The sequence below is a fragment of the Ambystoma mexicanum genome, chromosome 1p, assembly GCF_040938575.1.
Source record: "Ambystoma mexicanum isolate Mex_15411 chromosome 1p, UKY_AmexF1_1, whole genome shotgun sequence".
NCBI classification, from domain to species: domain Eukaryota; kingdom Metazoa; phylum Chordata; class Amphibia; order Caudata; family Ambystomatidae; genus Ambystoma; species Ambystoma mexicanum.
In genome coordinates, this window is record NC_090921.1 from 1,154,508,094 (window position 1) to 1,154,521,070 (window position 12,977).

General features: G+C 45.9%; 1 protein-coding gene across 1 annotated transcript in view; it reads left to right on the forward strand.

Moving 5' to 3' along the window:
• Positions 1-12,977, forward strand: part of LOC138450306 (B-cell receptor CD22-like) — a 437,337-nt gene that overhangs the window by 372,192 nt on the left and 52,168 nt on the right. The window contains exon 9 of the mRNA XM_069604830.1: positions 11,350-11,453. Coding sequence (XP_069460931.1) covers positions 11,350-11,453 — 104 coding nt within the window. The remainder of the gene's footprint in view (positions 1-11,349; positions 11,454-12,977) is intronic.

Genomic DNA, 12,977 nt, shown 5'->3' on the forward strand with positions numbered 1-12,977 from the left:
CCAGTAGGGGGCTTTTGCTGCTTGTTTAGTGCTGCCAGGGCAGAGGTTAACATGAGCTAAGGAGGCTGCCTGAAATGGCAAAATGGATGCTCCCATGTAAAGGCGTTGAGCCTTGTTTGCTCAAAAGTATACATATGAACTTTCATTAAAATTATGCTTAATGCATGTTTTTCATTATTGCCCATCTTTTGGGACGATAATATTTTTGAGCGCACTATTGGGGATGTTGACAACAGCACTGCGTCATCCTCAAATAATAATGCGGGAAACCTACTGATGCCCAATCTCGGCAGGTCAAGGCTGCCTGCCTCCAACTCCTCAATGACCTCATTAATATAGATGCTAAAGAGGAGTGGGGCCGCACGCAGCCTTGCCTAACACTTTTCTGTACAGCAATTGGGTTTGTCAGCTCACTCCCTTAGACACCAGCATACAGAAGCTTTATTGTCAGTATTCAGCTGTTGAATCAGAGTTAGCAGGTTTTGAAGAATGCCCTTTCACTTCACTGCAGCTAAATACAGATGTAAGACTGTTTCAATTCACTATCATCATAATATCTCAGTTTAGTTTTAATGGGTGTATGCATTACATGGAGATATGTGAATTACTGGACTATGGAGATGGGCAGAGCCCCTATACTGGCCCCCAGAGACCTTTATCCAGATAAAGCACCAATTCTGCCCTAGATATAAATATTAATATTTGATTTATGGGAATGATTGGATGCATTTTGTGAACTAGAGAGATTTTTCCAGGAAAGTTGCATTTTCTGTGAGCAAGCTGGCTATGTCAGGAAGCTACAGTGATGACTTCCTCAGCATAAAGCTTGGGGACCACCTTTAATTTTGATATTGTTGAAATGAAGTCAAATTTGAACTCCAATACAGACTGTTTCCGGTCTACGAGTTGTGGGACGTTATTGCGTACTAGGGGGTGTTTAATCAGGGGGGTTGCCTTAGTGAAATAAAATAATTGTACCCACAATAAATCCATCGCACAGCTAATGGTCCATCTGCTCTCCTCTGCCTTTCATCCTTTCCATCACATCAGAGTCTTGCTAGACATTACTGACACGGCTTTGGGCCACACTTTTCCAGCCACTCCTTTTTTTCCTCTTCTGCCTAGCAGAGATATAGACTGATAGCTATGAGTCATGTTACCACAGTCCATGAATGGTCTTCAATCTCCATTGTCATCTGCCATTGCTTTACAAAGTCTCCCTTCACAAATGGAGCAAGTTCATACAAGGGGCTAAGAATTGCCCAGAGCTCTTGCGATATCTTCTCCCTCCAACAGTGAGCCATGCTTTGCATCAGCAGTTCACAAAAAGGCAACCCCCAGAGGTCTCACAAGAGGAAAGCCCTTGGTGGCTATTGTGGGGGTACACCCTCTATCTTTAGAGGTTAAGCAGCAGGCACCACGTCTCTATCTTTGACCAGCTCCAAGCTCAACTTCTTCCTTCCCGGGTGTGGCACAGGTGTTGATGCTTATAGATTTTGGGACCATCTGGCTGAAGCACAGGCTTGCAGACCTTGCTATACTTCTAGGAAGGTATAGGGCATGCCTCTCCAAATCTCTGAGTTTTGGTGGACTTATTTGGTACCAATGTGAGATTCGGGCCAGGATGCTGCCCCAACCTCTTTGCAACAATATCACCCTCCAAAGTATTCCCTCTCGTGGCTCCTTTGCTCTCTTAAGCACTGCAGCTGGATCTGTCACTCACACCAAGGATTAGTAAACTGGATCTGGGGCACCTCATCTAATTGGCCATTTTGTTGCATTTCTATTGCTTTTCTTAATGGGGGAACCCCCCAAACACGGCTCTGACACCCCTGTTAGGGAGAATTCTCTGTTTAGGCTGAATTTCCTAACCTAGTGAGTCCCCCAGCAGCTTTGCTGGATTTCTGGAGTTTGTTTTTTGTCATCCTGCCAAGAGTGAGACTCTTTTCTCCCACTCTTGGACATGATTTGTGGTAAATTACTTTGAATGTCAATGTGTTCGATGGGCTATGGGGTCTTTTACTCCATAGGGCCTCATGTGTTTTTCTATGTGTGTTACACAGCACCCTCCGTGCCGTAACACTGGGGTGTCCTAGGTGACCCCCACCATAGACTCCATACCCTCATACCATGGGACTGACTACTGTCTCCCAGGGCATGTGAAGTCACCATTGGCTTTACTAGACCTAAATTTACTAACAGAACCCGTACAAACCATCCTATTGTGGACGTACTGGTAGGGGTAATTCGATTACCCCAGGGTCTGTTGTTCGAGGGGGCACTGTCCCGTCCCCCCTCGTCGAGTTTTGGCTGGTGGCAGTGGAAACTACTTTTTATATTTGACCCTGAATATTTTCCTATGGGTTTCTTCCCATTTTTGGAGGCTAATACCTTTTCACGTTAGTCTCTAACATACCGCCGGTTTATTTATCTTAAATAAATCCACCAGTTGGTATTTTCTGCCAGAACTCGGTTTTAAAATGGCGTATGTGTTTGCCTCTGTAACTCCGAACCAAAGGTTGAGCCTTTTGTTCCACTTTTGAGTGGTGCCATTCTGTCTGGGTACCACAGGGGGTGTGGGAGGGGGTTTAGGCAACCTGGACTGAGTTCCCTTGCCAACTCAAGTCGCACTCTGGTGTGATTGGCCCAAGTGGTGAGCCACCCCGCTCACCACTTAGCGTGGTTTGATTGACAGCTAGGCTGAATGAATGGGGGTTTTCTGCATAAAAGCAGGGCTTTTGGGACTGGATCTTCAGAAGTCGCCACAGGACCTAAGAATCTGACGAGGGTAAAGCTGAGCCGACCTGCAACGACAACACCTCCGGTGGAGCCCTGCATGACCCGACTCACCTCTTCCCAACGACAGAGGAGATCTCCCGGCTGGAGAGTCTTCTTCCCCTGACTGGTGGGAACAACCAGTCCCTTCGCTTTTTCTTCGCTTCCAGGGCGTAGTGGTCGAATTGCCCGTGCTGAGCACCCCGGCAACCGGATAGCCACTAGCCCGTACCGCGACCAAAAGGTGGTGCCTTGTAACAGAGCACTCCGCGGCTGGTCTCTTCCCTGGTGGTGCAATGATCTTCAACTTTCCTTCGACGACGAGACCATCTCATCTCTTGGCAAAGCCCCGACTTGCACCCACCACCAGGAACAACTGCCCCCGCCGGAGCTGTCTCTTCACTTACAAGGTACTGTGTCCGCCTGGCTTCCCTTGTGACGGTTAGCGTGAGGTGTCTTAAATCTTTACCTTTCCATTGGGTCGCCTCCAGACCTTCTTAACTTTTTGTTCTAAACTGATCCAACCTTTCTGTGACAATTTGCTACAAAGACTCGAAGTGCATTTCCACTGTGATACTTTGCGGGACATATCGCCTTGCCTCTCTCCGAGTGGGCCTGGCCTCTGAACTTTGTAATCTGCAGTAGACCCTGTCTTACTTGCCTTGCATTTGCTTCGTAAAAGTGTTGGTACCGAGTTGGTTTCATACCCTACCTTTTCTCTCCCGGTCTAACGAATATTAGAGTGCCATCTAGGTTAAAGCATTCACCTCTGTCTGCAAATAAGTGGTGCCGTTGAACCTAGACTTGTTGAAATATTGTTAGGGGATCGATATACTTATAGTAAATGTAATTCAAGTTGTTTGCCGTATTAGTGCCAGTGTGTTTTTCATAGATGTGTTTTTTAAAAATAAATAACTATATATCTTTACACCGAAGCTATGTTCCGTGTCTGCTTGTTCTACTGTGTAAATTGCCCTATCTTGTATACTCCACATACTGCCTAACTTTTCTTGAGGGAAGTCTGACTGCTCAGCCACAGCTACCAAGTTAATCTGTGTGGTACAGACTGCTACCAAGTGGGTTTACTGCCAAACACCTGTAGTCCTAAATCTTTTGCAGTGGTCCCAGAGGGAACTGCACAGGTTTCTGCCTAACACTGGTGTACAGCGGTGGGATTTGTATTGAGTATACAGTTTAGAGTGCTTTTCAACACTTTAGGATAACTAACCACAAAGCTTAGCACTAAAAAGCAACTTTCAAAAACATGTCTACTATGGAAGTTTACAGCCAAGAGTCCTTGTCAGGCGAAAATACTGAGAGTTTGAGAGCTCTCTGTAGACAAAAGAATCTTTCTGTAAGAGGCAAGAAAGTAGAACTGATAGCGAGGTTGCTGGAAAACCAAAGTCTGGGTACTGGTTCAGAGGAACCAACTTCTCCAGCAAATGTAGAAAACAGTGATGGTATTGATCTGAATCAAAGTCTTGATAATGAGTCAGAAGAGGAAAGTGAACCTAATGAAGTTAGCCACTCTGAGCCTCTGTCTGCCTTACCTACTGTACCTACGGGGCCCATACCAGGTCCCACATGTAACCCTGCTTATTTTGAACTTGAAAAAATGAAGCTCGAATTAGAATACAAGCGGTTTTTAGCCCAATCTGAAAGAAACCAAGAGCTAGAGTTCCGAAGAATGAATGCCCAAGCTGAGCAGAAGCAAGCTGAGTTAAGACTCAGAGAAATAGAACTTAATCATGAGTTGGAAATGAAAAAGTTGTCTGTGGAAAATGCTTCTCTCTCCTCTGGTTCCTCTAGAAGTTCCAGTCCCAAAAGACCCTGGATGCCTAAGGAATTAGTGGGTATGTATGAACCTAGATTGGATGTGTTGGATTGGTTGAAAATATTTGAAGAATATAATCATGGGCTCCAGGACATCACAGGGAATGAGTTACTTCCCTGGTTCTTCTCTAGGCTTCCCCGTGTTGCAACTGATGTGGTAATGCAGTTGGGGGAGGTGGATAAGAAGGATTACGAAAGTGTGAAACTGACTTTGATAGCTAGATTCGGGAAGACCCCTTCCCAGTATCTTAAGAGGTTTAGAACCCTCAAAAAGCATGATGGTACCCCTTGGGCTACCTGGGTGAGTGAAGGGTTGAAAGACTTAGAGGGATGGATTAAGGGTTGCCAACAGGGCTACTCATAGGGATTCTGGGGCAACTCAGAAAAAGGATGAGGGAAAACAGCCTAAAAAAGACTCAAAAGAGAATTCTAATAACTCACATTCCAAAGAGCGCCCCAAACAAAACCAGAAGGGTAAGCCACAAGGAAAACCTCAGCAGAATAGTGTACCTTCTGGTGCCAAACCAGAGGGAGGCCAGAACAAGCCACCATTCCAAAAAGCATTCGGTAAATGCTTTGTTTGTGGCCCTACTGACCATGTGAAAGGAGATCCCAGATGCAAGGATAAACCTTCAGTGGTCCAACTTGTCTCCTTAGCCTTCGCTCCAGAGGAGGAAGTCCAAATGGCAAGTGGAAACTTTCTACTGCTGGCTGATGAACCCACTGGAGTCTCAGCCAGTGTTTCTTTAGTGTCTCTGGGTTTGTGGGAACAGCAGAATTTACATGTCTATAATTCTATCCCAGATAATACTAAAGAGTATTATAAGGACAGTGTCCAGGTGAATGGTCAGGAGACTCCTGCCATTAGGGACACTGGGGCCAGCATAACTGTGGTGGATAAATCTTTTTTTCAGGCTGAGGATGTTGCTAAGGCACCCACACACCTCACCAAGGTAGCTGGAGGGCCTGTGCAGATGCTTCCCCAATTACCAGTTCTCATCCAGGGTAACAACATGACTGTGAAGATACTTGTCAGCATACAGAGTGAGGTACCAGGACGAGTTCTGTTGGATAACGATTTAAAAACTCTCGGAGTTGTGCCTCATACCCCCAGACCTTCTAGTAAATGGTTACAGGAGCTAACCGGACCTGCAAGGGAGAGAACCATGAGAGGTACTCCCCAGGAGATGATGAAGAAATATATCACTCCTGCTCCACTGGAATTGTCAGCTGCTGTCTCAAAAAAATCAGAAGCGAAAGGGAAACCTAAGACTTCTATACCGAAACCAGCAGCCAGCATTTCAGTGCAGCCAACAAGGACTTCCCCGCGGTTGTCCAAAGTTACACCCGTAACTCCCCCTCCCGCTGAGGCTGAGAGGGTGGTACAACCCTGTGTGGTAGAATTAGACTCTGAGGAAGAGCTAATGGAAGGCCAGGAACTCATTGGAGATCTGGATCCTGTTGACCATCCTGGGCTGCAGTCTTTACTGGCAGAAGGTGGACCCAACAGGGCAGACTTCAGTAAGGGACAGAGCGAATGTCCAACTCTGGAAGGTCTTCGCCACCAGGCAGAAGCTCAGGCTGAAGGGCAAGAGCCTGGGAAATATAGGTTGCACTGGGAAGATGGCCTCTACTACAGTGAACCGACCGAGTCTGCACCTGGAGACTACAAACGACTTGTAGTACCCCAAGAGAACAGACCACAGTTCTTGCAGTTAGCCCACGAGATTCCTTTGGCTGGTCACTTGAGTTTCAAGAAGACTAAGGAAAGGCTCTCTCTCTACTTTTATTGGCCGAAGATGGGGGCCGAAGTAGAAAAACACTGCAGGATCTGCCACACCTGTCAGACCTCTGGTAAGGATGGCTCCAAGAATGTGGCAGCTTTAGTGCCTCTCCCAGTTGTGGGAGTCCCATTTGAGAGAGTAGGGATTGACATTTTTGGTCCCCTTGATCCTCCAACCTCCTCAGGCAACAGGTTTATACTTGTTGTAGTAGACCATGCTACTAGGTATCCTGAGGCAATTCCTATGAGGACTGTTACGACTCCGGCTGTGGCTAAGGCCCTCCTTGGTATTTTTACCAGTGTCGGGTTTCCTAAGGAAGTAATCTCTGACAGGGGGTCAAACTTTATGTCCCACTACATGAAAGCCATGTGGAAAACCTGTGGAGTTACTTACAAGTTCTCAAGAGCGTATCACCCACAAACCAATGGGTTGGTAGAAAGGTTCAACCGAACCATGAAGAGCATGATAGGTGCTTTAGAAGAACCCCTTAAACAGAAGTGGGACCTTCTACTGCCATGCCTTCTCTTTGCTTATAGAGAAGTCCCTCAGGAGGGAGTAGGTTATTCTCCCTTTGAGCTCCTCTATGGTCATCCCGTTAGAGGTCCATTGACCCTGATTAAGGAGGGGTTGGAGAGTGCTCCTTGCCCCAAGCCAGTCAGAGTGACTGACTACATGATAGGCCTCCGGAGGAGAATGTCGCACATGATGACGGAAGCAAGTGATAACTTGAAAGCTGGACAAGCATTTGTCAAGCACTGGCATGATCAAAAGGCTAACATGGTTGAGTTCACTCAAGACCAGCTAGTTCTCGTTATGATCCCCACAAGGCAGAGGGCCTTGCAAGACAAATGGATGGGACGCTTCAGAGTTGTGGGTAAACTCGGAGAGGTCAACTATCTGGTGGACTTGGGCAATCCCAAGGAGGCTCCGACAGTCTTCCACACCAACAGACTCAAAGCGTATGTCTCGAGACCTGATGTAGGAGCGTTGCTTCTAGGATCATCAGAGGAATAAGAAGAGAGTGAAGCTCTTCCTGATCTCCTCAGAGGCTTACCTTTAGACAAAAAAATGGAAGAAGTAAATCTCTCTTCAAATCTGACACCTGAGCAACAAGAAGAGTGCAAAGCTATGTTGAATCAGTTTGCCTCTCTGTTCTCACTTTCACCAGGCTTGACCCCTTGGGGCCAGCATGACACTGGTGACTGTCTGCCAGTCAAAAGCGAGGATACAGAATGTCAGAAAATGTACAAACCCACATCAAAGGTGAGGTGAGCAAGATGCTTGATCTCGGGGTAATAGAGCCCTCTACTAGTCCATGGTCTAGCCCAGTTGTGTTAGTACCAAAGGCAGGATCTAAAGAACTTAGATTCTGCGTGGATTATAGAGCTCTTAATGCAGTCACCAAGACTGATGCCCACCCTTTGCCAAGGACAGATGAGTTGGTGGATAGACTTGGTTCAGCCAAGTTCCTCAGCACATTTGACTTGACGTCAGGCTATTGGCAAATAGCCCTGACAGACCATGCTAAGGAGAAAACTGCATTTTCTACCCCAGTTGGCTTATACCAGTTTAAGGTAATGCCTTTCGGATTGAAAAATGCACCTGCTACATTTCAACGGATGGTAAACTAGGTTCTTAATGGAATGGAGGACTTCTGCATGGCATATTTGGATGACATAGCAGTGTTCAGCAATTCCTGGGAAGAACATGTAACCCACCTAAGAGATGTTTTGCAGGCTCTTGGACGAGCCAATCTGACCATAAAGGTGAGTAAATGCCAAATTGGACAGAGTAAGGTAGTTTATCTTGGACATGAGGTAGGAGGTGGAGAAATAAGGCCTTTGCTCAGTAAGATTGAAGCTGTCAGAATTGGACAACACCTACTACTCAGACCCAGGTGAGAGCCTTCTTAGGTCTCACCGGGTATTACAGGAATTTCATTGACAATTATGGGACCATAGCTTCTCCTCTGAATGTCATCTCCTCTCCAAAATTCCCTAAAAAGGTTAGATGGAACGAGGAGTGCAATCAGGCTTTTGAAAACCTGAAAAAGGCTCTTTGCCAAGCCCCAGTACTCAGAGCTCCTGATTACCACCAAACTTTCATTGTGCAGACAGATGCTTCAAATGTAGGAATAGGTGCAGTCCTCAGTCAACTGGATGGGAAAGGTAGGGAGCACCCCGTTTGCTTCATCAGCCGCAAGCTGAAGGATCCTGAAACAAGGTGGGCAACAATCGAAAGAGAATGCTTTGCTATCGTGTGGGCGCTGAAGAAGTTTAGGGCATACTTGTATGGTTCTATTTTTGTCATTCAGACTGACCACCAACCCTTGAGATGGTTAATGCAAATGAAAGGGGAAAACCCAAAACTACTGAGATGGTCAATCCGCCTGCAAGGGTTTGATTTCACCATTGAGCACAGGTCAGGGTGTCACCACCAAAATGCTGATGGTCTCTCTAGGATGTTTGTCATCGACTAGAGGTATGAGATTCATCCAGGAGTGGATTAAATCCTCCTGTCCCTTAGTCTAGGGGGGCGAGTGTTAGGGAGAATTCTCTGTTTAGGCTGAATTTCCTAACCTAGTGAGTCCCCCAGCAGCTTTGCTGGATTTCTGGAGTTTGTTTTTTGTCATCCTGCCAAGAGTGAGACTCTTTTTTCCCACTCTTGGACATGATTTGTGGTAAATTACTTTGAATGTCAATGTGTTCGATGGGCTATGGGGTCTTTTACTCCATAGGGTCTCATGTGTTTTTCTATGTGTGTTACACAGCACCCTCCGTGCCGTAACACTGGGGTGTCCTAGGTGACCCCCACTATAGACTCCATACCCTGGGACTGACTACTGTCTCCCAGGGCATGTAAAGTCACCATTGGCTTTACTAGACCTAAATTTACTAACAGAACCCGTACAAACCATCCTATTGTGGACGTACTGGTAGGGGTAATTCAATTACCCCTGGGTCTGTTGTTCGAGGGGGCACTGTCCCGTCCCCCCTCGTCGAGTTTTGGCTGGTGGCAGTGGAAACTACTTTTTATATTCGACCCCAAATATATGCCTATGGGATTCTTCCCATTGTTCGGGGCTAATACCTTTTCACATTAGTCTCTAACATACTGCCGGTTTATTTATCTTAAATAAATCCACCGGTTGGTATTTTCTGCCAGAACTCAGTTTTTAAAATGACGTATGTGTTCGCCTCTGTAACTCCGAACCAAAGGTTGAGCCTTTTGTTCCACTTTTGGCGGGCTTCTGCACAGAAGCTCCCAGAGTGGTGCCATTCTGTCTGGGTACCACAGGGGGTGTGGGAGGGGGTTTAGGCACCCTGGACTGAGTTGCCTTGCCAACTCAAGTCGCACTCTGGTGTGATTGGCCCAAGTGGTGAGCTACCCCGCTCACCACTTAGCGTGGTTTGATTGACAGCTAGGCTGAATGAATGGGGGTTTTCTGCATAAAAGCAGGGCTTTTGGGACTGGATCTTCAGAAGTCGCCACAGGACCTAAGAATCCGACGAGGGCAAAGCTGAGCCGACCTGCAATGACGACACCTCCGGTGGAGCCCTGCTGAACCGAGTCACCTCTTCCCAACGACAGAGGAGATCTCCCGGCTGGAGAGTCTTCTTCCCCTGACTGGTGGGAACAACCAGTCCCTTTGCTTTTTCTTCGCTTCCAGGGCGTAGTGGTCGAATTGCACGTGCTGAGCACCCCGGCAACCGGATAGCCACTAGCCCGTACCGCGAACAAAAGGTGGTGCCTTTTGACGGAGCACTCCACGGCTGGTCTCTTCCCTGGTGGTGCAACGATCTTCAACTTTCCTTCGACGACGAGACCATCTCATCTCTTGGCAAAGCCCCGACTTGCACCCACCACCAGGAACAACTGCCCCCGCCGGAGCTGTCTCTTCACTTACAAGGTACTGTGTCCGACTGGCTTCCCTTGTGACGGTTAGCGTGAGGTGTCTTAAATCCTTACCTTTCCATTGGGTCGCCTCCAGACCTTCTTAACTTTTTGTTCTAAACTGATCCAACCTTTCTGTGACAATTTGCTACAAAGATTTGAAGTGCATTTCCACTGTGATACTTTTTGGGACATATCGCCTTGCCTTTCTCCAAGTGGGCCTGGCCTCTGAACTTTGTGATCTACAGTAGACCCTGCCTTATTTGCCTTGCATTTGCTTCATAAAAGTGTTGGTACCGAGTTGGTTTCATACCCTGCCTTTTCTCTCCCGTTCTAACGAATATTAGAGTGCCATCTAGGTTAAAGCATTCACCTCTGTCTGCAAATAAGTGGTGCCGTTGAACCTAGACTTGTTGAAATATTGTTAGGGAATCGATATACTTATAGTAAATGTAATTGAAGTTGTTTGCCGTATTAGTGCCAGTGTGTTTTTCCTAGATGTGTTTTTTTTTAATAAATAACTATATATCTTTACACCGAAGCTCTGTTCCGTGTCTGCTTGTTCTACTGTGTAAATTGCCCTATCTTGCATACTGCACATACTGCCTAACTTTTCTTGAGGGAAGTCTGACTGCTCAGCCACAGCTACCAAGTGAATCTGTGTGGTACAGCCTGCTACCAAGTGGGTTTACTGCCAAACACCTGTAGTCCTAAATCTTTTGCAGTGGTCCCAGAGGGAACTGCACAGGTTTCTGCCTAACAACCCCACCCCCATCACCCATCTCATAATAACCTAGGAATTCATAATGCATGTCGCTGTGTTTGAAGTAAAACTGCATTCCATGTCTGTATATATTTCGAGCAAACATAATCCCTACAGTGACATAAAGCAAACTTTGCTGACAGGCATTTCAATAAACTAGTATGCTCACTGTGAATTGTGACAATCTGCACTCTTAATGTTACTATTAAAGATCAATATACTCTTCTATTAACTTTTGATGGTGAGGGTTTGGTTCCAGTTGGACCATAAATAAGATGTTGTTTCCCTCCCTTTACACAGCAAGTTGAAAATCCCAAAGCAATACCATTGAAAGATCATCTCTATGGAAACATAGAGGACAACATACACGTAAAAGACCAGCATCCAAGCAATTCCACCCAAGAGTGAGTATGCATCGTGTCTACTTTTATCGTGCCATGTATGGGTCTACACTTGCCCATGTTGGGGTTCATTGATGTGAACAACAAGTATGGGAAGGGTCCTGCTCCTCTCTTGGAAGAAATGAAGCATGCAACAATACTATTTTTGAGTACCACTAAGCGAGTGATTTTTTCAAAAGAGCACATTGCAAGCATGGTACCACCAACGTTGGCACTTGTATGCGGTTGCGTCCGGGGTGGGCAATTTTCTACTTTTATCCAAACGGAGTGGAAAATAAAGCACAACAAACAAGCGAAATCACCATTACTCTTTCATTATAGTCTTTGTTTTGTAAAAAAAAAAAAAAGAAAAAAAAAATGTAAATGCTGCTTGCAAATTATTCCTTGCAGACTGCATGGACAATGGATTCCTTTGGATTCCGCCTAATTTAGCAGTTTTCAAAAGCAGACAGATTGCACACAGATCCATTAGTTGGAGGCCTGCATTAAAATCTCATGCTGTCGTTTAACCATGTAGCATTCGAAGGCAGAAGCGGAAGGCACAGTGCAAAGGTTATTTCTGTTTCGTGCCTCTTTTCTACCAAAACATACAATAAAGATATCCTGAATTTAAAGGTGTGGTGCAAACGGCATAAATCATGGATTTACGCCCGACTTTTGCACTTTCAAGCTCACATAACAGGATACACATGTGCGTGCTGCATTGCTTCTCCGCCTCCAAAGAGAATCATGGTTTTCCATCAGCATGTACTTTTGTGCTGAACGGAACACCAATAGATTCAGGGGTCTAGTCCTAAAATAAAATGTGGGGGGACTCTTTAACATACCAATTGGATGTGGCGTCACCAGAAAGTAGCATATCAAATGGCCCTCTGCAAAAAGTGGGGGGACTACGTCCACCCGCGCGTGTACCCTGGACTTGAACCTGAAAATCTGTATGACTTCACCACCTGGAAAAATCAGAGGGGTTCCATAGACATATATTGGGGTTTTAGCGATTTCACTCCTAAATCACGCTGAGGTGACCCTTTCTCTGTGCACTCACATTGCAGTTTTGCTCATTTCCAAAACAGATTGGAAATGAAAATTGGCCGTACTCTTTTTCTTTTCAGTCCGTTTTGAAAAAAAGCTTAAATGCTGCCTGCAAATTAGGGTTTGCAGGCAACTTTTACCACGGATTAATCCATCTGCCCGAGCCAGGTGGTGAAGTCTGGCAGAATCCATTTAAATCCATTGGTGTTGTGCCATCATGAAAACACATGTTGACGGAAAACCATGGTGCTATTTGGAGTAGGAATGCAGTATCCAGTTCAGTCTCCCCAGGCTGCAAAATCCCAGGGATCATAAAGGCCAAGTGTAAAGGGCGTACACTGTGCTTGTATGCTTCACTTTTACAATCCGGGGTTTTATTGCCATTGAATTTTGGAAATGACCAAATTTGGACAGAGGAAACATTTTGCATGTAAGTGCAAACGAACATTGGTACCATTCATTACAATTTAGAAGTGAAATAAAATGATTCCCTTT